The 22,399-nt window shown below is 59.9% G+C and overlaps 1 protein-coding gene across 3 annotated transcripts in view; it reads left to right on the top strand.

The window, feature by feature from the left end:
• Positions 1–6,845: 6,845 nt before the first annotated feature.
• The window catches only part of SH3TC1 (SH3 domain and tetratricopeptide repeats 1), a 36,988-nt gene continuing 21,434 nt past the window's right edge, over positions 6,846–22,399 (top strand). Inside the window, exons 1-7 of one of the 3 annotated variants that reach the window (XM_060298726.2) lie at positions 6,846–6,979; positions 12,545–12,729; positions 16,255–16,326; positions 18,638–18,765; positions 20,043–20,148; positions 20,900–21,046; positions 21,659–21,839. In XM_060298726.2, coding sequence (XP_060154709.1) covers positions 12,591–12,729; positions 16,255–16,326; positions 18,638–18,765; positions 20,043–20,148; positions 20,900–21,046; positions 21,659–21,839 — 773 coding nt within the window. In that variant the 5' untranslated portion in view covers positions 6,846–6,979; positions 12,545–12,590. Of the gene's footprint in view, positions 6,980–12,544; positions 12,730–14,180; positions 14,448–16,254; positions 16,327–18,637; positions 18,766–20,042; positions 20,149–20,899; positions 21,047–21,658; positions 21,844–22,399 lie in introns of those variants that run through there. The other 2 variants (XM_060298727.2, XM_060298728.2) reach the window with 2 other exon arrangements.

Below are 22,399 nucleotides of genomic sequence, written 5' to 3'. Positions count from 1 at the left end.
GCAGAAGGTGCTGGCGGCCTGGGCAAGGGCAGTTTTGGGGAGTGGGTGAGGAGAGGCTCAGGAGGGGTCAGAGCTGGCTGGGGTAGAAGGCTCTAGAGGTTTCGCCAGAGGGAGCAGAGATGAGAAGTCGCCAAATGAATGACACGGGGGCTGAAACGGGGGCTACGCCCCCAGCCAGCATCACCCATGTGTAGTCCTGGCACAGCAGGGAGCGGCATCGGGGGGGGCCTGCAGAAATTCCCCCCGAGCCCTCCTGCCCTGTCCCACCTGCAGTGGTGGGTCTTGTCTGGGACGTCTCTGGGAAGTGTGTGCTGGGGCCTGGGTTAATGTTTGCACAGCCAAGTTCGAGATCCATCCCCTGGTGCCTGGGCTGGGATAACGCCCAGAATCCCAGTGGATGCCACACCCCGCTTCGGGAATGCTGGTACCCTGGAGGGTGAGGGCCCACGGGATCGGGGTGTCCCTGGGGTCTCATTTATAAGCTGGGTGACTTCCCCAGGCTCCCAGGGAAAACGGCAGCCAGGAAGGCCATACCGTGCATCCCAGTCTGGAGCCCCCTACTCCCATCTCCTCCAGGCAGCCGCCTCCTGGTCACCCACGACTCAGGGGATGGATGGTCCAGGGCAGTGGGGCGAGCCTGTCCTATGATGGGAGGAACCTCTAAGACACGGCCACTGCCAGCTGTGTGGCCGCTTAGAACCCCATCCCTTAATTCTTTTTTATATATTTTATTTATTTATTTATTTATTTGGTTGGTTGGTTGGTTGCATCAGGTCTTAGTTGCAGCTCGAGGGCTCCTTAGTTGCGGCTCACTGGCTCCTTAGTTGTGGCAGGCGAACTCTTAGTTGTGGCATGTGGGATCTAGTTCCCCAACCAGGGACTGAACCTGGGCCCTCTGCATTGGGAGTGTGGAATCTTAACCACTGTACCACCAGGGGAGTTTCCACCCCGTCCCTTAGTTTTTAAAGGAGGGGGCTACTTTGAACTGGTGGGTACCACAGGGCCCCCCTAAGGATGTGACAAGGAGGACATGCCAGTCCGGACCTTGCTCCCTTATAGGCTGTGAAAACAACCTTTGTCCTTTCTTACCAACTTGCTCCGAGTGCCCTGTCACATTATTTGGGGTGTTGACGAGGGAGCACCCCTCTTCTGAATGTGGAAGATTCCCAGGCACAAATACACCCAGGCACCTGGCCAGCTCGTGGGCCGAGGAGGGGAGACAGGGCAGCAGAGTCAGCGATTCTTGGACAGAGGGCGACGCCTGCCCGGACAGAGCCGGACGGGCTGGGGCCACGGCCATTGCGGGTGGCGTCTCCGGTCCACAGGAACTGCTGACCGCTTCCTGCAGGCCTTCGACCCGGCCCGGGTGGCCATCAGTCATCTGGAAAGGCTGTTTAGTCCCGATATCCTTGTTTTGCAAAGAGCAGTTCCTGAAATCACGGGGTCTAGAGCTCAGCTCATCTTTGATTGGGCCTGGTTTCAGCTGCTAAGGCCAGAAACAACAAACATAGACCGAGCTCTGCTGAGCACACGCATGGTTCTAGCCCTTGCGGCAGGTCCAGCGGCAGCCGGGTGCTGGTTCCAGACGAGCAGCTTCTCTCTCCGTCCGGGGCTCCGACCTCAGACTTGGTTGTGCAAAGGAAGGACGTCTCAGGCAAGTTGCTCCTTAGACCCGGGTGGGGCTCAGGAATGCGCTGGCCTTGGCAGGAGTGTCTTTCTGCGAGATTGCTTGAGTCGGGTCCCATCTGCATCTGACAGATGTGGAGCCAGAGACCAGGAAAGGTGACAGGGCGTTGCCTGGCGTGGACCAGTGGGGGTACTGGATTCACCCCCTCCTGTGACCTTGGGTGAGGGGCTTTCTCTGCCCGAGTCTCAGTTCCCCCGAAGCCTGAAGGACGGACTTTGCTACCTCGCAGCCCAATCGCCTGTCTTTATTGGGAACATCCTCAAGTGCCGGTTCTCGGTAACCCTCGATAATTTAGCAGCTGCAGTCCTAACCAGCGGGAGGAGGGAGGAAGGGTGCAGCTTCCTGTATCGTGTCCTGAGCCGGCATCAAGCACAGGACGGTCTTCAGCTCTGGTCATTACTGGTCTTCCAGGCTCCACCGTTCTCTACTGAGATGCTCTCCTAATGTTACCGAATCCAAGCCCGGTCTGCTCGCTGCACTACAGGCCCATGAATCGGGACGAGATGTTGAGGCAAGGAATAGCGTCTTCATTTGGAAAGCCGGGCGTCTGAGAAGATGGCGGACTAATGTCCTAGAGTACCATCTTTCTTTTTAAATAAATTTATTTATTTAATTTTTGGCTGCGTTGGGTCTTCGTTGCTGCGCATGGGCTTTCTCTAGTTGCGGCGAGCAGGGGCTGCTCTTTGTTGAGGTGCGCGGGCTTCTCATTGCGGTGGCTTCTCTTGTTGCGGAGCACGGGCTCTAGGCATGCAGGCTTCAGTAGCTGTGGTGCACGGGCTCAGTAGTTGTGGCACACAGGCTCAGTAGATGTGACTCGCGGGCTCTAGAGCGCAGCCTCAGTAATTGGGGCGCACAGGATTAGTTGCTCCGCGGCATGTGGGAACTTCCTGGAGGGCTTGAACCCACGTCCCCTGCAATGGCAGGTGGATTCTTAACCACTGCACCACCAGGGGAGTCCCCTAGAGTACCATCTTATCTGGGTCTCACGCCAGTTTTTTTTATAGAACAGAGACAGGGAGGAAGTAAAGCAAAAAGGCTTTTTTTTTGCCTGTCTTGCAAAATATCTCCTGGCCTGGCCAGCCTCCGGGAGGGGATGTGTTAATTTCTTTTCTGCAGCCATTCACAGGTGGGCAGGGTCAGAATGTCTTCCTGTGAGGTGAACAAAGGCACTTTCGTTTAACATTCAGGCAGAGGGGCAGGGTTCCCCGAGGCAGGCCATTACCTAGCTTGCAGCTATAGGCAGCATCCTTTTAGTGATTATAGTAACAAAAGCAACAAAAAGCAAAGATTAAAGTAAAAGAAACAGATCCAACATGGAGTCAGATTCCGTTCTTCCCTGTTTCCCTAATGGTGAACCTTTCCACGTCCCAATGCCAGGGTGGCAAGGGATGTTTTGTGGTGACTCCTTCCTGCGTCAGTGGCAGGGTGATCCTGAGGGGCTTTTCCATGAATTCCCCATCCCGCCCCATTCTCTAGAGCAGGACCCATACCCAGGGCCAAATCCCACCCCTGTTTTGCAAATAAGGTTTTCTTGGCACTGGACCAGGCCCAGTCATTTCCTATCACCTAAGCCTGATTTCAGGCTGTAACTGCAGGGTTCTGGTGGATCCCGCATTATGACCTGAAAAGCCAAACCTATTTGTTCTCCGTCCCTCTGTGGAAAGCATCTGCTGCCCCTGTTCTAGAATCACCTGTACGTCTTGCTTTCACTGTCTGGGCTGTTGCAGAGACCCAGCAGGGAGTCGTCCTGTCCCCCAACCCTAACCCACCCCCTCCCCAGGGCCTCTGCATTCCTGGGATTCACCATTTATGTTTATGGCCTGTTGCAGTTTAACCCTCAGGGCGAGAGGGTGACCTGCCCCCAGAATCTGCAGCCGCCAGAAGTGGCTGTGGGATGCTTCAGCAAGCTGCCTACCTGGAGCAGGCCAGGCTCATGTGCTCTTCTGGCTGGCCCTGTCCCCAGGCAGACCTTTACACCTTCTCTCTGCCTAGTCCCTCTTCCTCCAAGAGTCAGCTGAGGCGCTTCCACCTCCAGGAAGCCTTCCTAGATTTCGCCTCCCTCTTCTTCCCCTTCCTTTGGCACTGCACAGATCGTGCTACATCATCCCAGTCTGTTTCCAAGTCTGTAACCCCAACTTGTCTGAGCCCCCTTGTGGGTGGGGACTTGAAGTCAGAACTGGGATGATGGAGCCAAGATGGGTGGTGGCAGGGGTAGCTCTGAACCCCAAAGTGCAGAGCAGTCACAAGGCAGAGTGTGGGACCCCCCAAGAGGCTGGACCACGTGCCAGGGAGGCTGTCCCAAGGATCACAGCTGGGCCTGGGGGTTGGGCTAGGTCACCTTTCCTGGCCCAAGACTGTGCTGATACAGCCCCAGAGGACTGAAAATGCTCTAAGATGACATGATAAATTAGAAATTGCTTTTTGTCTTTGTAGGACCACAGTTGTTGCTATTTGCTCCATGAGTTAAAACATAAGCAGAGGATGGAAGGCAGGGCACCCCACAGCCCCTGTCCCCCAGCTCTGGATGGCAGCCCAGGGCCAGCCTCTATGGTCTAGGAATCAGGCGGGAGCCGTCCTGGGAGCTCATCGGGAACCTCCGTCCACAATGGCAGAGCAGGGTCCAGGCGGGCTGAAGGTGGGAGGGGGCAACCTCGGACCCACAGGGATGGTTAAAGAGAAGCTGCAGCTGGGTTGCTGGCGGGTGGCCACAGGATTTCCCACAGGAAGTTCCTGAGAGCTCTTCCTCTGGCCGTGTGTCTCATGCCTTAGAGTGTCAGGGGTCCGCTTTGGCCCTGGGCAGCCCTGGTGTCAGCCTGGGGACTGTGTGACCTGATCCGGGGCAGGTCCTGCCTCTCCTAAGCCCGTTTGCTACTCAGTCCAGTGGGATGGTGGTAATACACTGGAATGGCTACAATCCATGCATCCAGCATCTTTTTGGCAAATGATAATTGGAATTTATTACAACCCTGCAGGGATCAGAGCTGCTGACCTGGGAGGGCACTTAGAGATCTCTAAGCCCAAGTTGACCATTTAAAAGGGAGGAAGTGAGGCCCAGGGGGTGACAGGCTCTCTCAGGGGCACCCGAAACCTGGGCTGGGCTGGGGTTGAAACCAGCCTCTTGCACACAGGGCTGTACGGGGCTGCCCTGTGGTGCAACTTCCAGGAGGGACCCCTTATTTGGAAAGGCTCACATTCTTCCTCTGGAAGGCTATTAGGGTGCACTTGTAGAGTTGGGGTACACGCTGTGAAGTTGGGGTACGGTATGCAGAGCTGAAGGATGCTGGGCACAGTGGGGGAGGCTCTTTCCTTGAGGCTCTTTCCTCAAGGCCGAGGAAACCCCCTCGGCCTCGGGCCAAGAATGCAGCTACAGAGACAAACAGGATACGGGGGCTCGGGCCGCAGCGGGGCACAATGGCCAGGAGAGGAAACGCGTCCAGACCCTTTTATGGTTGTGGAGCCCATCTGGGGCCTCTTTCAACACAGTTTCCAGAAAAACAAAGGGAGCAGAAGCGAGCAGCTCATGTTCCGCACAATGTGGGGTTCTGGAGAGGCGGCTGGAGAACTAGGGGGCCCCAATCCACAGACAGAGGCCAGGCTTGGGGAGGCCGCACCTCCCTGGGACGGAGAGGGAGAGCTGCTGGTGGGAGCGGCTGCCTGGCCCCCTGGGACCCAGGGGGTGGCATGAAATCCTCCCCCATTACTTGGCCTGTGGTCTTAGGGGACTGTGAAAATGGCCACCTAGAACCTCTGGCTCCTGCCTTGTGGTCCCCGAGCATGTTGGTGGCGTGTGGGGTGTGGCCCGGCTGGGCTGGGGGTGTGGGCAGCCCGAGCTCCGGGCCTGGCCTTTCTGGGGCCCCCGGAGGGAGTGGCTTGCCTGCCCTGGACCTCAGCGGCCAGAGCTGCTCCGAGAGGGGCTCGAGCCTCATGCTGGCCCTCAGTGGGGGCTTCGCTGGTGTGAGCTGGCCACGTGCCCACACGCCTCCAGCTGCCCCCTCACGCCTGGGCTCTGGCCCACTGGGGAGGGGAGGAAGTTTGTGACATTGGGGTGACTGCATTAATGCTGGGAGTTGATCTGAGGAAGGACGGACGGGGCGGGGAGGGGGTCATCCAGAAATATCTCGGCCCTGAGTGGTTCTCACTCTGGGTGACATTGCCCCCAGGAGACAAGTGTCTAGAGATGTGAATGGTTGTCACAGCTGGGGTCGGCTTCAGCTGGTAGAGGCCAGGGATGCTGCTAAAATCCCAGCGTACATGGCAACCCTCTCCCCGTGACAGAGAACAATCGCCCCAGCAGTGCCGCAGTTAGAAGCCAAGCCCGGGGGCTTCGGTGTCGGTCAGACCTGGTTCTGGGCTCACCTTCTAGTTACCACCGGCCTTGGGCATGCCACATCATGTCCCAGGCCTCAGTTTCCCTGTCTGTAAAATGGGCACATTACCACTGAACTCAGAGACGTTCCTGGTCATGAAGCCAGGCCATGAGTGAAAGTCCAGCCTTTCTCAAGCACAGGACGGAGAAGGTGGCCCTCTGTTCTTGATTCCTGGGTCTGGGCTGGGGCCAGCAACCAGAGCCACACCCCTGCCTCCGTGAGGGCCTGAGAGCACATGGGAGGCTAGGGCCAGGGGCCGACCCGTGTTCAGTTCCTGCTTCTTGTCTGAGACCCAGGAGACCCAGTTCTGGCTTCCCAGGCAGGGCTGAGGTCCCCTGCTGTCAAACCCAGGTCGGGCCTGGAGCCCAGCGGAAAGACAGAGGGAAGGACAGCAGACGCCCAGCTGTCCCCTGTGTGCGTTCCCATTGACTGGGCCAACGGGCCGGGGCAGCACCGGGACAGAGGGAAGGAGCTGCGCGTATGCGCACGCACACACACACGTGTGCGCATGTATGTCTTGTGTGTGCACACGTGTGTGTGCACGTGTGTGCGGTAAGTGGAAGAGGAAGAGAGAGCAGAGCTGAGGTTGGCGGGGCAGCTGTCAGACTTCCCCAATCCTGGCAGCTGAGGCGGTGTGGCCTCCACATCTGAGCCTGGGTGCCGGGCCCTGGGCAGGCGGGGCAGGGCCTGGAGCTGGTCCAGGACGGAGCTAATGATCAACCAGCCCTTGAGGGCGGTGCAGCAGCGCGGGGCCTGCCTCTCTCTGGAGGCACGGGTGCAGGGAGGAAGTAGGGCAGGAAGAGGGGCCGGTGGCGGCCACTGTGCAGTCAGCTGGGCTGCGGGCGGCGGAGACGGCCTGCGGGGCGAGCCAGCGAGGAGCTGGGAGCGGCCGCCTGGTGCCGCGGTCCTGCAGAGCGGGGCGCAGGTACGGGGCGCTGACGGGCGGGCGAGGACGGCCGAGCAGGCGTCGTCCACAGAGCTGGGTCTTGCCACGGTCGGATCTGAGCCGTCTTGCCTTTCACTTTCTTGGAGACTTTTCTGACCTTTTAGGATCGGGAGGGAGAAGGAGTGGAGTCTGGGGAGGCCCGAAGGCTGTGGGCACTGGTTAGCGGACTCCCGGGCAGAGCTCTGGGAGCACCCCGTGCTGGCCGGCAGCCACGGCCCCAGTGATGATGTCGGGTTTGACAAAGCACAGTCGCTCCCGTGATCTCGCTTGTCCCCCACTTCACGCAGGCAGCCAGCCAGCGCGTCCCGAAGGTCTGGCCAGGTCGCAGGAACATCGCCAGCAAGCAGGGTTCCGGGTCTAGGGGGCCTCAAGTGGGCCTCCACCCTGGGTTGATGCCACCTCTGGTAGACACCACGTGTCCCGGCCCGGGTGGCGCTGTAGCTGTGACCTGGCCACTCTGAGGTCACTGCCCCTGGGCCTCTTCTCCATCAACAAATGGGACGAGTGACTTGACCAGGGGCCCCAACCGGAAGGTTCTAGGGAAACCCAGACTCAAGGCTTCAGAGTACCAGGTCCTGCCCTGGGTGTGGTCCCAGCACATCACTGAGACCCTCCCCCGGCCTGCAGTGACCCCCGGCTCCCTCCGCCGGGAGCCCCAAGCCCTGTCTGTGGGAGTTTCCTAGAGATGACAGATGGCAAAGCCACACTGGCGGGAGTTAGTGTTGCGGGTCCCTTGGGGCGTAGCCTCCCACGGGGCGGGGGGCTGGGTACGGGGGGCCCTGCTGTGGCTGAGCTTGTGGATAGAGGCGCAGCCGTGGAGGGTGTGCTCAGGTTCAGGGTGGGTGTGGAGGGCTGGACTCAGACCCTCCTGGGTTTAGATCCCACCAGAGCCGCCCCGGCCGGGCGGAGTCAGCACAGCTGCTCACGGAGCCGTCATGGCTCCTCTGTGCAGTGGGTCCAGCGCTCGCTCCCGCAGGCCGTCATGAGGACTAAGCGGGGACACTCAGCGCTGCGGGGCGGCGGCTCCCGACCATGACAAGGCTTCCTGTATCCGGTGTTGAGCCGGCGTCTGAGGCCTGAGGTCACTTAATCCTCCTCCCAAAACGCCAACTTTACGGCAGAGAAATTCAAGGCGCGGGGCACCCAGGGCGGCTACTGTCCTGGGGCTGCCGTAACAGAGGGCCACAAACTGGGGGCGACTGACCACAGAAGTTAATTCTCCGCCAGTTCTGGAGGCTGGAAGTCTGAAGCCCAGGTGTGGGGAGGGTGCCCCCCTCCCGGGGGGGTGGGCTCTGAGGGAGGGTCCTTCAGCTCTTGGCCGCTGCAGGCGACCCTGGGTTCGTGGGGCGCATCGCCCTGGCCTCCGGCTCCATCTTCACACAGCATCCCAGGTGTGTCTGTGTCCCTCCTCTTCTTATAAGGACCCCAGGCATGCAGGGACACCTCGGTCCTGTGTGACCTCATCCTAACCTCACCTGCAAAGACCCTGTTTCCAAATGAGGTCACCTGGGCTTCCCTGGTGGCGCAGTGGTTGAGAGTCCGCCTGCCGATGCAGGGGACACGGGTTAGTGCCCCGGTCCGGGAAGATCCCACCTGCCGCGGAGCGGCTGGGCCCGTGAGCCGTGGCCACTGAGCCTGCGCGTACGGAGCCTGTGCTCCGCGACGGGAGAGGCCGCAACAGTGAGAGGTCCACGTACCGCAAATAAGGTCACCTTCTGAGGTTAGCGGTGGACATGACTTTGGGGGTGCACTGGTCACCCCAGTACAGGGGGTGACCAGACAACCCTCAAGAGGTGCTTCTTGGTGAGGTGGACGAGGTCTGCATGGCCCTCGAGGCATTTGCTCAGTACGGGTCCAGAGAAAGCTCTGGCCAGACCTCCCCAAACCACCTCTTCCCTTTGTCCCGTCCGCATTTATTAAACGCAGCTGTAACCCAGGAGCACCAGCCTTTAATCCATTGACCTCCTTGTAGGTGGTGTTTTCATTCTCATTCTCTGGTGGGTAAACTGAGGCATGGGGCGGTGTTCTGGTGCCAAACTCCCGTCCCCTGGGTTTGGGTGCTGGCTGGGACCTGGGGCCTGTTGCTGACGCATCGGGTGGCCCAACAGTGAACAGAGCAAAGGGGCCAGAGGCCACAGGGAAGGACAGTCCCTGAGTCTCCGCAGGGCCGCCCGTGGGGGCTCTGGACACCCGCCAGGCTGCGGGCTGGGCGGCCCCTCCTGCAGTCGGGAGCCGGCAGCCTGTTGGGCTGAGCAAGGCTATTTTAGGACCCAGCAGGGAGGGACCCTCCCAGGGAGACAGAGCCCACTTCCTCACGCGGGCTGTGACCAGGAACCCCACGCTTACGACTGTCCCCGGCAGCCCTGCCTGATGGGCAGGCCCCTCATCAAGAGTGGGAAGTCCCCTGAGCCCCGAAGCCTTCTGTTTTCTCAGGAAACCAGCCCTGAGCTGCTGGGGGCAGCCCTGTGGGGCAGGGACACAGGCGCTGATGGGCTGGTCCTGACTCCTGGGCGGAGGCGGGGACAAGAGTCAGACGCCCCGGGTGTGGGTTGTGCCAGATGCCTGGCTGTAGAGAGGGGGGACAAGGACCCCGGCTGGGGGTTATAGAGACCCCACAAACAGGACCTGTGCAGGACAACGGGTCCAAGTGCCCTACTGAGATGCTTCAGAAGAGCAGAACAGCGGGGATAGCAGCCTGGCCTCCAAGCCGCGTAGCCGCGTGCTTCCCGGTCCCGACACCCACCTGTGACCAGGCCACGGTGCCCTCGATGACAGGTGTGGGGCTCGCCATTTTCAGAGTAAAGAGAGGAAGGAAACAGACGATGGCTTGGCTGGGGGCTGAGGAGGGCCAGGCAGATGGAGCGGCACCCTGAAAGATGCCAGGAGGTCTTCGTGCGTGACAAGGGCGGGGACGGCCCCCGGGGACCAGGGCACGGGGAGTGCAAGGCACCAGGGCTTGAAATGACATTGGACGTTTAACAAAGGTTGCTGGAGAATTCTGCAGCAGTGCTGCGTTCCTGGAACCTGCCGGTCCACGCTGCTTCTTCCTCTGGCAAGGGAGCACCCTCCGGCCTCCTCCCTCCTCCCTGGGGGCGAGGGGCTGCCTAGAAGGGTAGCAGGGTGGGCATGGACAGGGGTGTCTGTGGGGGGGGGGGATGTGAGTGTGTGAGAGAGTGTTAATGTGAGAGTATATGTGTGTGTGTGTGTGTGTGTGTGTGTGTGTGTGTAGGGGGTTGAGTTGCCCCCCGCCTCGGAGCCCAGCCCGGTTTCTCCATCTGTAGAACGGGGTGATGTCCTTTCCCCGCCGGCTGCAGTGCACCTGGCTGAGGCACCTGGCGCATGCAGGTGTTGACAAATGCTTGCGTCTGAGGCCCTCTGGGAGCCTGTGGAGACTCACCACCGCCCTGGGGCAGCCTTGGGTCCGTAGTTCTGAAGAAAATACTCCTTGCTGGGTCTGACGGAGGTCCAGCTTCCCTGACCCTGGTGAAAATTCGAGGCAGGGAAGTGAACCCAAGGCTCCACCCCTCGCAGGTCCCACCTCCACTCTCTCCTCTGTCCTTTCTGCACAAATACAGGAACGAAACTTCCAAGGGATAGAACGCAGCCCTTCTCAGGGTTTAAGACGCTCTGGTGGCTCCTCTGTGCGTTCACGGGGCGCTCAGTGCTGTGCCCCCCGCAACCCTGCGTGCCCCGTGTCCTCTGCCCCAGCCCCCAGCCCCGAGCCCCCAGCCCCGAGGTGACGCGACAGCTGCCGCCCTCCGCCCCCGCATCTGCTGCCCATTCTCTGCTGCAGGAAGCCGGTGGAGCCGGGAGGCCGGCCAGGGGCTCTCGGGGTTGTGCAGGCCCAGTGGGTTCTGAGCCCCATGCTCGTCATAGCGTCCTCTGGTCTCTGTTGGGCCCCCTGTTCCCCAGCACCCACCGCAGGACGGGGTGTGGGTCTGGAGGAGGCCACACCTGCTCTCCAGTTTGCAGTCTTGTCCCCAGGAGAGGGGCTCAGAGGTGCGCTCTCCTGTCTCCCTGTGCGTCCCGCTCTGTGCAGAGGGAATTCTTGCCGGCCTGGTCGGGGTTTGGGGTTGAACCCTCCCAGCTCTTCATCAGAGAGCAGAGGCCTGACAAGGGGACCTTCTCTTACACTTGCTTCCGGCCTTGCTGTTGCCCACCTCCGTGTGAGTGAGCGGGGCCATTCCTGTCCCCTCTGTCCCCGAGGTGGAAACTGAGGGGGCGTAGTTGACTCCCGTCCTTGTGGATGGGGGCAGGGGCTCTGCCTCTGTGCCTCAGCCCCCAGCCCAGGCTGCACACCCGCCCTCCCTGTCACCTGTGCCTGGAAGGGGCTCTGTGTCCTGCTGTGTCCTCTAATTGGTGACCAAACCCCAGACCCTGGCAGCACCGTCTGTCGGGTCGGAAAGGGCCTCACTCCTCTCTGGCCCCAGGAAAGAGTGGTGCATAATGACCGGCTCTCGGGGGGAGGCCCAAGGGCACCCCGGGAGTGGGGAGCGGTCTCTGGTTCCTCCCCAGCCACTTCCTCCTTTCCCTCCCTCTGCCACCTGCTTCTTCCCCTCACGGGGCAGCGTGGGACCTGGCCCATTTCCTGCAAAACTGGACAGGGTGAAGTCCTCTTCCGGTGAGAGAAACGGGGCCCACTGAGGCCCCCAGGACGCGGACTTAGTTATAAGGAGCAGCAGGACCCCCTGGGAATCCGAGGCTGGAGTCACAGCCCAGCTGAGCCCCGTAGGCAATGGAGCTGCGTACTCTTCTCTCAGGAGATGCGCTGTCTTTGGGGGAGTCTGTCCCTCCCAGCCCTCGGTGGGTGGGAGGTGCAGTGGGCTTATCTCTAAACCACGGTCCCGGGATGTCCCAAGAGGACACCTGCTCTGCTCCCTGTTCCCACACGGCCTTTATTGCTTCCGTGTCGCGCTCGTTGCGGTGCGTGGGCTTCTCGTTGCTGTGGCTTCTCTTGTTGCGGAGCCCAGGCTCCAGGCGCACAGGCTTACACTAGTTGTGGCATGTGGGCTCAGTAGTTGTGGCACACAGGCTTCAGTAGTTGTGGCACATGGGTTTCAGTAGTTGTGGCACACGGGCTTCAGTAGTTGCAGTGCACAGGCTCAGTAGCTGTGGCTCGCGGGCTCTAGAGCGCAGGCTCAGTAGTTGTGGCGCACGGGCTTAGTTGCTCCGCGGCATGTGGGGTCTTCCCGGACCAGGGTTCGAACCTGTGTCCCCTGTATTGGCAGGCGGCTTCTTAACCACTGCGCCACTAGGGGAGCCCCGGTGGGAAGGTTTTGAGCAGCCTCCAGGTGCCAGGATCTGAGCTACCTCCTCAGGGTCTGTTGATGAGTGAGAATGGCCCCTACCCGCCCAGACTGTGCTGTCTGGAGGGGAAGTGGCCGGTGAGCAGAGCTCTGGAAGGATGCTCAAGGGTCCACCAGGCAAAGAGGAGGCGTTCTCTCCTCTTCCCCCAACTCTGGCGGCAGATCTGTGCTGGTGCCGGCCGCCTGTCTTCTTAGAGAGGTCCCCACGGCTGACCCCTGCACTCTCTTCTCTCCACAGAGGCCAGCCCGGCATGCCGGGCCCTTGGCGCTGAGTCCACTGCGTCATGGAGGGCCTGACGGGGAGGGGGCCCGTGGGGCCCCCGGGAGGCAGCGGTGGCCGCGAGGTCCAGAGAGCGGGAGCGAGTGCGTCAGCCGCCTGGGGGCGAGCAGGGCCTGAGGAGGCCAAGGCTACCGTGGGAAGCGGTGAGTGCGGCGTGTGCGTCCACCCTGCCGTCCATTGCACCCAGGATGCCGCTGGACGCCTGCACTGTCAGTGCTTGTGTTGAAGGAGGATATGCCCAGTGAGCATTTACGACAGATGGGGGCCCACCTGGTGCTTCTCCAGGGTGCGGCGGGAGGGGCAGGGGTTGGAACCTCTAGAAATGCAGCTTTGGGTGCCCACAGTTCTGCTTTGTCCTTGGAGGTGAGTCCCGGGGATTCCTCAGGACGGGGTGTCCCTCATTCTTCCAGGAGCGCAAACCAAGGCCCAGGGAGGGGAAGGAAGCAGGGCCTGGGCCAGGCCCCGGGCAGGATTACTTCCTGAACAGCGGAGGATGAGGGGTGTGACCAGGGCAGAGCCGTCTCCCACCCGACCTGCCCATGTGCGCGCGAGAGGGGCTGTGCCGGGAGCAAGGCTGGGCCACGTGACGTGGAAACCCGAGGGGTGGCCTAGGAGATCTCCAGGACCCCTCTCCCTAACTTCTTGGGTCCTGGAGGCGAGGAGGGAAGGGCGGGGGGAAGGCTGAGGTGGGCCCAGGCCCCTCCCCGAGCCCGGGACAGCCTGTCCTCCTGTCCCTCCCTGGGCTTCCCTTCGTCACCTCATCACCTTCAGCCTGGTCACCTGCTTAGTTGCCTCCAGGGCTCAGCACATAGCAGCTGAGCACATATTGGAATGACGAAGGATCGATGCTTTGGGAGGATGGAAACAAAACCTCATACTCGGTGCCTGGCCCAGAGCCTGACGCCGTGCATGCTTGGCGATTAGAGGTATTTTTACACCTTGGCGATTAGCGGAATTTTTACACCTTGGCGATTAGCGGAGATGGGAAAGGTCGGGGTGGCCTCGTGGGTGCTGACTCCTGTAGTCAGACACCTGCCTGGCCTGGGGATCCCACTGGGCCGGGCGCCCTCCAGTGCTCGCCAGCACGCCACAGAGGAGCTGGGTTCCGCCGGATGCCTGGGGGCCAGACCAGCCTCCCGCACGGCAGCCCAGCCCCGGAGGGGCCGTGAGTCCTGGAGCACGGGGATTCCTGCCGTCGGTGCCGCGGCCAAGCCAGAAGCATTCTGACCGTGTTGCCAAGTGCTTCCTGCCCTAGCTGCCCCACAGCGCAGCTGGCATTGGCTGGCATTGGGGTGGACCTGTGAGCCCAGGCAGCGGGGTCTGGGAGCCCCTCCTGTCTTCCTGGGCTCTCTGGCCCCGAGTAGCCAAGTGGCCAGTGGACTCTCACCCCATCCACCCAGAGCCCCTTCCCGTTTCAGCTTCTTTTGCAAATTGACAACAAAAGTCACAAGAAATAATATAAATAATTCCCATGTACCCCACCCAGGTTCCTCAAATGTTGACATTTTACTATGCTTGCCTTCTGTCTTTCTGCATTCACAGATCTATTTATATTTCAGGACAGTTTAAGAGTAAACTGCAGACACGATGCCCCTTTATCCCCCAGTGCTCTGGCGTGTGTGTTTCCTCAAACCAGGACCTGCTCGTACAGAACCATTGTGCAATTTTTTCAAACTTCCAACTCTCCTGGTTTAAACAACACCATTATCTAATCTGCACACGGACCTCACTCCCATCCTGCCATCTGTGCCCGTAATGTCCTTTCCACCAAAGAAAACCCTGGTCAGGCTCTGCGTGCTGTGGCCACGTGCCTGTGGAGCTTTCTAACCTGGAGGTTGATACTTTGAAGATTCTGGGCCAGGTATATTCTGTAGAACGTTTGGGTACAGCTCAGTTCAAGCGTGGCTGTTTTTTCAGGATTGCAGGCAGGCACTCTGGGCAGAAATACCGCAGAAGTGTTTGGTTCCTCTCCGTGCGGCCGACCAGGAGACCTCGATGTCCATTTGTCTGGTCTCTGGTGACGTTCACGGCTCACGTCCATCGCTTGATTAAGGAGATGTTTGACAGTGTACACGTCACTGTCAACGTCACCCTTCTTCCCTTTGTCATGAGTAAGGAGCCCGTGGGAAGATACTTGGGGACTTTGTGACTAGCCGGTTCCTCTGGTCCTAATCAAACAGTTTTATCATCCGTGCAAGGTTCTTGACTGAAATCATAACATTACGACGGTTGCTAAGTGGTGACTTTCTAATGCTGCGTTCTTTTGACATTTGTTAATGGACCTTCCACTGAACAGAAGAGCTGTCCCCTCTCCCCAGGTATTCATTGATTTATTTTAGCGTGGGTGGGCTCAGAGGTCTTTATTTCATTCTCTGGACTCTACCAGTTGCTGTCATTATTTATTTTGTTGTTCACGTTGCCCCCGATTTGGTCTTGTGATGCACCTCCAGCATCCTGTGAGCACATCCTACTTTCTGGGACAAAAAGAGGCTCACATCTCATCTCTGCTCTCCCTGTCGTAGCCCTGGAATCAGCCGTTCCTCAAGGAACCCTGGCTTCTCTGGGGGAGGACGGAGCTTAAAGCCGAGATCTGGGTGCCGTGCCCTAGTTTGGATTTGAAAGGCATTTCTGAGCCCCCGCTCTGGGGATGCAGAGCAAGGAAGGGCTGGAAATGGGCTCTGACCACACAGGCTTAGGGCTGGTATAACGTAGGTGGGGAGAGATCAGAAATGAGCCTATCATTTTGCACGGTCCAAGGCCAACGTGGCAGCATCGTGCCCACGGCTGAGCGGTACTTCCCCGGGGTGAAGAGGCTGCAGTGAGGTTCAGCACCGTCTCTCGGAACCACAGGTGCTTCCAGATCAGATCCCCTTTGATCTGAAGGCCCTGATTGCTCATCCCATTGTACAGATGAGAACCGAGCAGGGCAGAGACGGGTGTGTGCGTGGAGGGGCCTGGCCAAGATGCAGACTGGGAGCTGGCTTCCCGGCTGGGGGCTGGGGGCCGGGACAACCAGCAGAGGACCGGCCTCACAGGCCAGTCAAAATCAGAATGCAGCCCCATCTGCCACAGACCCCGAGTTCCCCCTGGGCTGTCACCTGTCCTCTGTGGTCAACAGAGTAAAGGCCCCCAAAGAAGTCCACATTCTAGTCCCCAGAACCTGTGCACACACACACGTTACCTCCGCGGCCAAAGAGACTTTGCAAAGGGGATTAAGGATCGTGAGACGGGAAGATTATCCTGGGGTCAGAGTCACAGAGAGGTTGGAGATGCTGTGCTTTGGGGATGGAGGAGGGGCCTCGAGCGAAGGAATGCGAACCCCTCTGGAAGCTGGAGAAGCAAGGACACAGATTCTCTCCTGGAGCCTCCAGAAGAAAGAAACCAGCCCTGCCCACATCTTGTTTTGTCCCAGCAAGACCCGTCTCAAACCCCAGAACAGCAAGATAACACTGTTGTTTCCAGAAGCCTCTAGGGTAGGGTAATTAGTAACGGCGCAGCAGGAGACTCAGCCTCCGACCTTGTTGGGCTTTATGACCCTGGAGGAAGGGTGTGAACGGTGGTTTGTAGGGGTGTGGACATACCTTTCTTCTGGAAATACCTGGGGGCTGGCGCCTGTAGCTGAGAGTTGCCTGTTCTCACCTTAATCACAGGATCCTGCTCTGTTACAGACGCTGCCGCCCCTGGCGTTTCTCCACCGGCTGCTGGGCCCTCTCCTGGCCAGATGGGCTCCTACCCCACAGGTAGACGTCCTGGGCGCTACGCCACGTGTCGGTGTTAAGTCTGGGCTGGGGACGTGAATGTGGGATCCCTGGGCGTCCCCCCTTCCCTCCGGCCTCACCCATCCCGTGGGCTTCTGGTTCAGGAGCGTCTAACCCAGGCTTCTCTAATGTGGACGCCCTGCTTTAAGGTCACCCTGAATGTGGAGAAGAGGCTTGTTAAACACAGATGCCTGGGTCCTGCCGGGGTCTGGGGTAGGGCCCAGGACTCTGCATTTTTCACTTGGGGACAGGGTTCGCCTGCACGTGCAAAGGGCTTCCCTTGACTCTGTGTTTGCATCTGCCCACACAAGAGGGGGGCACGGCCCTGGAGGCTGCACTGCAGGGGAAGTGAAACCCCAGGAGGGACACCCTAGGGGGGCAGGGGGATGGCAAGGGCCCTCGGGAGAGGCATCGGGGAGCTGCTTCCGGGGAGGGGCTCCGAGGACGGAACGGCGGGACTCCCGCAGGGCGCTGATGGGCGGAGGGGCGCAGCAAGAGGCCCCTAACGCCGGAGACCCGACTCCCGAGCCCCAGCTGTGGGGGGCATGGAGACCCCAGCGTCGTCGGCCGCCCACCTTTGCCGTGACAGCCGCCGTCCTCCGGCTTTTCCTTCGGGTGGGCAGCGCTGCCTGTGGTCACTCGGGATGAGCAGGACTGTTGAGCAGCGAGGGAGATTATCATGGGATTGACAATTCAACCCCGCCCTCTTACGGGAGTAGGAGGGGTCACTTGTTAGAACCGGTTGGGAAATGCTGGGCTGGCTTCCTGCTGGGGGAGGGGCCTGATTCCAGATCCCAGATGTGCTCCTTTGCTCCGGCCCTGCCCCCCAGGATGGGATGGGGATGTCTGCTCGAGGGTCCCCTAGCTGGAAAATTCCAAGGCAGGTGCAAGGCTTATTCAGAGGGTGTGAGGAACCTCCCTCCCCCTCTCCGCGTCCTGTCCCTCTTCCTCTCTCCCTCTCTCTTTTGCCCTCCCCCTGCCCATCCTCTCCCCTTCATCTCCCCTCTCCAGTTTTGGAACAGCCCATGATCTGAGGATCCCTGCGGCCAGGAGGCCTCTCAGGGGGACGGGGTGTGGGTGGGCAGGGGATCCAATCATAGGGCACCAGCCAGGCCAGGAATTGGTCTGGGAGAGGGTGCTTCAGGTGGAGGACAGGGTGAGTGCAAAGGCCCTGGGGTGGGTTGGGCGGGGGAATGCCTCGATGTCTCAGGGCATCAGAGAGGCGGCCACAGGCTGGAAGGGAGGGGGAGGAGAGGTGGGGCTCTGCGGGGCGGGGGATGGCTCTGCGCCTCTGCGGGGCAGAGTGAAGCGCAGGCTGCTCCAGGCTGTGCCTGGAAAGGTGGAAAGGATCCGCATTTTATTCTTCCTGATAGGCAAAACCACCGGGGCTGTGCTGTCTAATACAGTAGCTACTTGTGGCTGTTTATGTTTAAATTTAACTTAAATAAAATTAAAAATCCAGTTCCTCAATTACACTGTCCACATTTCAAGAGCTCAGGGCCCTATGTGGCTGGTGGCCTCTGTGCAGGACAGTGCAGAGAGCAAACATGTCCATTGCTGCAGAAATTTCTGGGGAACAGCAATGCCCAGAGGGCTGAGAGCCAAGGCATTCCATAAGCCAGAGCTGGCTGGGAGGGGACCCTCTGGCCCTCTGTGGACCAGAGAACCATCTGGAGGGAGGGCCAGGGCTCAGACACTGCTCAGGAGGCCCTATGGGGCGGGGCCACGGTGAGGGGTGAGCACGGTGCGTTCAGCCTGGTTTTGCAGGTGGGTTAGTGGGCTTCGCTTGTGGACCAGCCAGGGGTGTGTGAGGGAAGGAGGTGTCGTTGGTCTGAGCAGGGTGGGGGAGGCAGTCCTTCTGGAGATGGTAAAGAAAGGAGGACAAGCCAGTTTTGGGTGCGGGGGGCGATGAAGAGTTCTAGGATGCCCGTGGGGTGTCTGCTGGAGTTTGGATGTCCCATTGGAGCCCAGGCGTGGAAGCAGTCGGGGCTGGAGGTCACGGTGACTTGGGACCATTTGCTGAATGCCTGCCCTGTGCTGGCCTGTCCTGGCTCTGTGACACAGTCCACTTGCTCCCATCTCTGTAAGATGTGGGTAGCACGTAACTCATTTACCACCAAAGAAACTGGGCCTCAGGGGAGAAAAGCACCTGTGCAGAGTTCTCACAGGCAGTGCACGTGGGCTGTGAATCCGGGTCCCCGTGATTGTGGGCGAGGGCCCTCAGGCAGGGCAGAGCACCCCACAGAACTGGCCTGGGCCAGGGAAACTGCCTACCTTCATCTTCCCCTTCCAGACCTGACTTTGCAGCTGCTGGCTGTGCAGAGGAAAAGCGGATTGCCCGACCCCAGCCTGCAGCAGGTCCTGCGGGGCCGGCTCCGTCTTCTGGAGAATGACAGCTGGGAGGTGGCCCGTGCTCTCGGGGTGAGTCTGGCTCCTCGGGGGGCCTGGGCGGGCAGAGGTGGAGGGGATCCACGCTTGTGAATGGGGTCGAGGAGGAGAGGGCAGTGGACGTAGGAGGAGGTCTGTCCATGGTGTCCAGACCTTACCTGATGGTACCACCGCTGGGGTGACTTGTCCCCCGTCTGCTCTCCTGGCTGTCTGGCTCCGGGAACAAGGGTCACACAGGCCCAGACACATGTGGGCCACCACTTTCTGAATGCCCCAGTCCCTTTCTCCATGGACACCCCACCCTGCTAGGAGTTTGAGTCTCTTCATAGGGAGCAAAAAGGACTGCTGTGAGTTGATTTTATTCTCTGCTTGATTTGTTGGTGACGGACGATCTGTCAGGAGGTTGGGGGGAAGGAGGCTGAGCTGGGCGACCTCCCCATGGCTTAGGGCTGAGAGGCCACAACCTGACCTTGCGCTCAGCCTGGCCTGACCTTGGCCGAGGTCCCTCAGCCTCTGTGAACGCAGCTTCCTCAGCCACATATGGGAGACGCTTAGCTTTATCACGCCACGGAGCTGCCGTGAGGACCTGCGAGCAGCAGGCACGGTGCACCCAGCTCGGTGCTCTGCAGGGGGGCTGCCCCTGTGATGCCCGTCCTGGGTGCGCACTGGCTCTGGGCTGAATCCCGGCTGTCCCAGGGTCAGACCTCGGAAAGGAACCGGGACCTTATTTCTTAATCCAGATGGAGATGATAATAGTACCCTCTCCCCCTTGGTCAGCGTCAGCTGGTGTCACTTTTAATGCCCCAGCACCACCAGGAGTGTTCATGGGATGGGTGTCAGGAGAGGGGATGCTGGACCTGCCACAGAGGGTGCAGGTCCAGGGCATGGAGGCTGTGAGCTCCGGGAAGGAGTGGGGCTTGGTACAGCCCTGGGGAGCCACAGCTGGCTTGAGAAGCAGGAGAGGAGCAGCTTGGTTGTAAAGGAATCAGCTCTGTGCTTGCTGTCCATATCAGGGTCACTTAAAAAAAAAATTAACTAATTAATCTGTGCCGCGTCTTAGTTGCGGCGAGCGAGATCTTCATTGCAGCATGCACTCTTAGCTGCGGCATGTGGGATCTAGTTCCCTGACCAGGGATCGAACCCGTGCCCCCTGCATTGGGAACGTGGAGTCTTACCCACTGGCCCCCACCAGGGAAGTCCCGCCAGGGTCACTTCTGCAAAACGTTTCTACTGCGTGGCTCCGTCCTCCTGATGGGCAGACGCCCCAAAGCCACTAGGACTGTTTCTCATTTCTGTTTCTTCCCCGTAAGGAGCTATCGGCCAGGCTGCTGTCCATCCACAGTGACCAGGATCGGATTGTGGTGACGTTTAAGACTTTTGAAGAAATCTGGAAGTTTTCCACCTACCACGCTCTCGGTAAGGCGGTGACCCTCACAGACCCCGTCATGGGGACGCGTGTCACACACCAAGCATTTTATGTTACCAGTCGGGGCTTTAGACTAAGTTAGCTCATGATGGCCTCTGCGGACGTCATCTGTTCTCAGTGAGGTTGTGATGGGCGGAGTCGCAGATGCACACGGGTCTGAGCGCGACTTGCCCCCGGGGCAGCTGAGCTCTCACTGGCCGAGCACAGACCAGGAAACCCTGTTTCAACCTCAACCCAAGTGCTTTCTTTCTGAAACATTCCCTGTTCTAAGGGAGACTTTGGCGTCTAAGTGCCTCTCCTGGGGAAACTTGCTGTCCCGCTCCCGCACTCCCTCAGGAACCTGAGGGCTGAGGAAGTGAGAAATTAGACTCACAGTGACCGTTTCTTGTGCCCCTGGAGCAGGGCTGTGCCCACGCCTGCAGTGCACGTGATCTCCTTGATCTCCCGTCCCATCTCATAGAAGAAGAGACCGAGGGTCCTAGAAGAAGTAACTAGACCCCGCCCGAACTTCCCAGGGCACAGGGAGGCAGATGAGCTGTCCACCATCACGGCTGGTCCTCTCGCAGCCCAGATGGTCTGACCTGTGGCCTGCCCAGGTAGTGGACGGTACCACGAGTCCCCAAGGACCGGGTGGTCCATCTCCCTGGGCTTGGTCGGCGCAGGGCTCGGCCAACACCCAGCCATCAGGGCTTCCCTGCCGCCGGCCTGGAGCCCACTGGTAACCAGGGCTGTCTGCTCCAGGCTTCACTCATCACTGCCTGGAAAACCTGCTTGTGGACCAGACCTTCTGGCTGCTCGAGCCTGATGAAGACCAGGAGACGGCCATCCAAGTCCACGTGGATGAGGAGGCCTTGAAGCTGACACACGAGAGCCTCCTTTTCCAGGAAGGTGAGTGCTGTGCAGGCGATGGTGACCTTGGGTAGCTCCTCGCCGGGCTGGGGACGCCCCGGGGCCGCAGGCAGCCTAAGGGCTCTGGAGGTGCCGGAGACTGAGGGCGCTTGGGGCAAGGAAAAGCTCCCCCGAGAAATAACAGAAAAGGGGTTTGGCCAGCGCCCCCCTAAGCCCGAGTTCCTGACCGAGCTATTGCTCCCAGTACCTCGGTGGCCTCACAGTTGGGCCCCGAGGCCGCAGCAAACAGGCCATTGGCTGCCTGCCCTTCCCCAGCCGCAGAGCGGACAAGAGGAGGCCGCTGTGGTCCAAGCAGGAAGGGCCCTTGGGATCACATGTCAAGCCCCTCAGAGCCCAGACAGGGAAACTGAGGCCCAGAGAGCCTGAGGCTGAGCCAGGCTCCCGGGCAAGTCCCGGCGGAGCGGGGACTCCAGCCCAGGTCCAGCCTCCAGGTCTGGGCCCCTGGGGCCTCCAGTGTCTTTCTGTGAATGCAGAAACTGGGGTGGGGGAACCCCTGCAGGTATCCCTGGTGGAGAACAGGTAGTCCCGCCTGCAAACTACAGCTGCACCTGTGTCCAGCCACCTGAATGACCACCCTCTGCCGCTTTGAAGGGCCTTTCTTTGTGCTGTGTCCTGACCACCACGTGAAAGTGATGAATGGCCTCCAGCCCCTCGGGCAGGCTTCGGGGTTTCCCCGGGCAGAGGCGGCGCTGCCAGTGGACTCTTTGGCCCCCAGCCACAACACATCCTCAGAGGAGCGGACAGCCGCGGAGCCCTTGATTCCGTTCCATCAGTAGGTACCGACCTTTGTTTCTCTGCTTCCTGTGGGTCCAGCGTGTTGTCCGGCCTCCCGGAGACTCCCCCAGGCCCGGGTCCAACCGTAGGCCAAGGCTGGTAGACGGGGACCGGTGTGAACCCGAGGCAGGCCTGGCCACGACCCCTTCTGCTATTTTCAGTGTGTGGCTTCAGCTAAGCCAGTCCAACTCTCTGGGCCTCGGGGCTGCCACCTGCACAACAGGACAGCGACACCTCCAGGCAGGGCTGTCCTGGGATGAGATGGCCTGGGAGTGTACAACATGGGGCTCTGGCTTCCTGCTGTAGCTTGTTCTGGAAAGCTTTTGAGGGAGCTACGTAGCCTGTGCTCATAGTAAGGGAGCACGCAGGGATGTGTGCAGATAAGAACCAAGGCAGGGACGGCCTGGGGAAGGCAGGGACAGGTAACACGCAAGTTCATGCTCGTGTGCTGAACGTGGGGCGTAAACTTGGCTTGAGCTTCCTGGCGGCCAAAGCAAAGAGAGAAACTGCATCTCCTCGTGTTCAGTGTCTATGAAATGACAGTCTGTGGCTGAGTTT

This window comes from Globicephala melas, chromosome 5, assembly GCF_963455315.2.
Source record: "Globicephala melas chromosome 5, mGloMel1.2, whole genome shotgun sequence".
Lineage (NCBI taxonomy): Eukaryota > Metazoa > Chordata > Mammalia > Artiodactyla > Delphinidae > Globicephala > Globicephala melas.
Note: the sequence above shows the minus strand (reverse complement) of the source record. Positions and strands in the feature narration are given on the sequence as shown.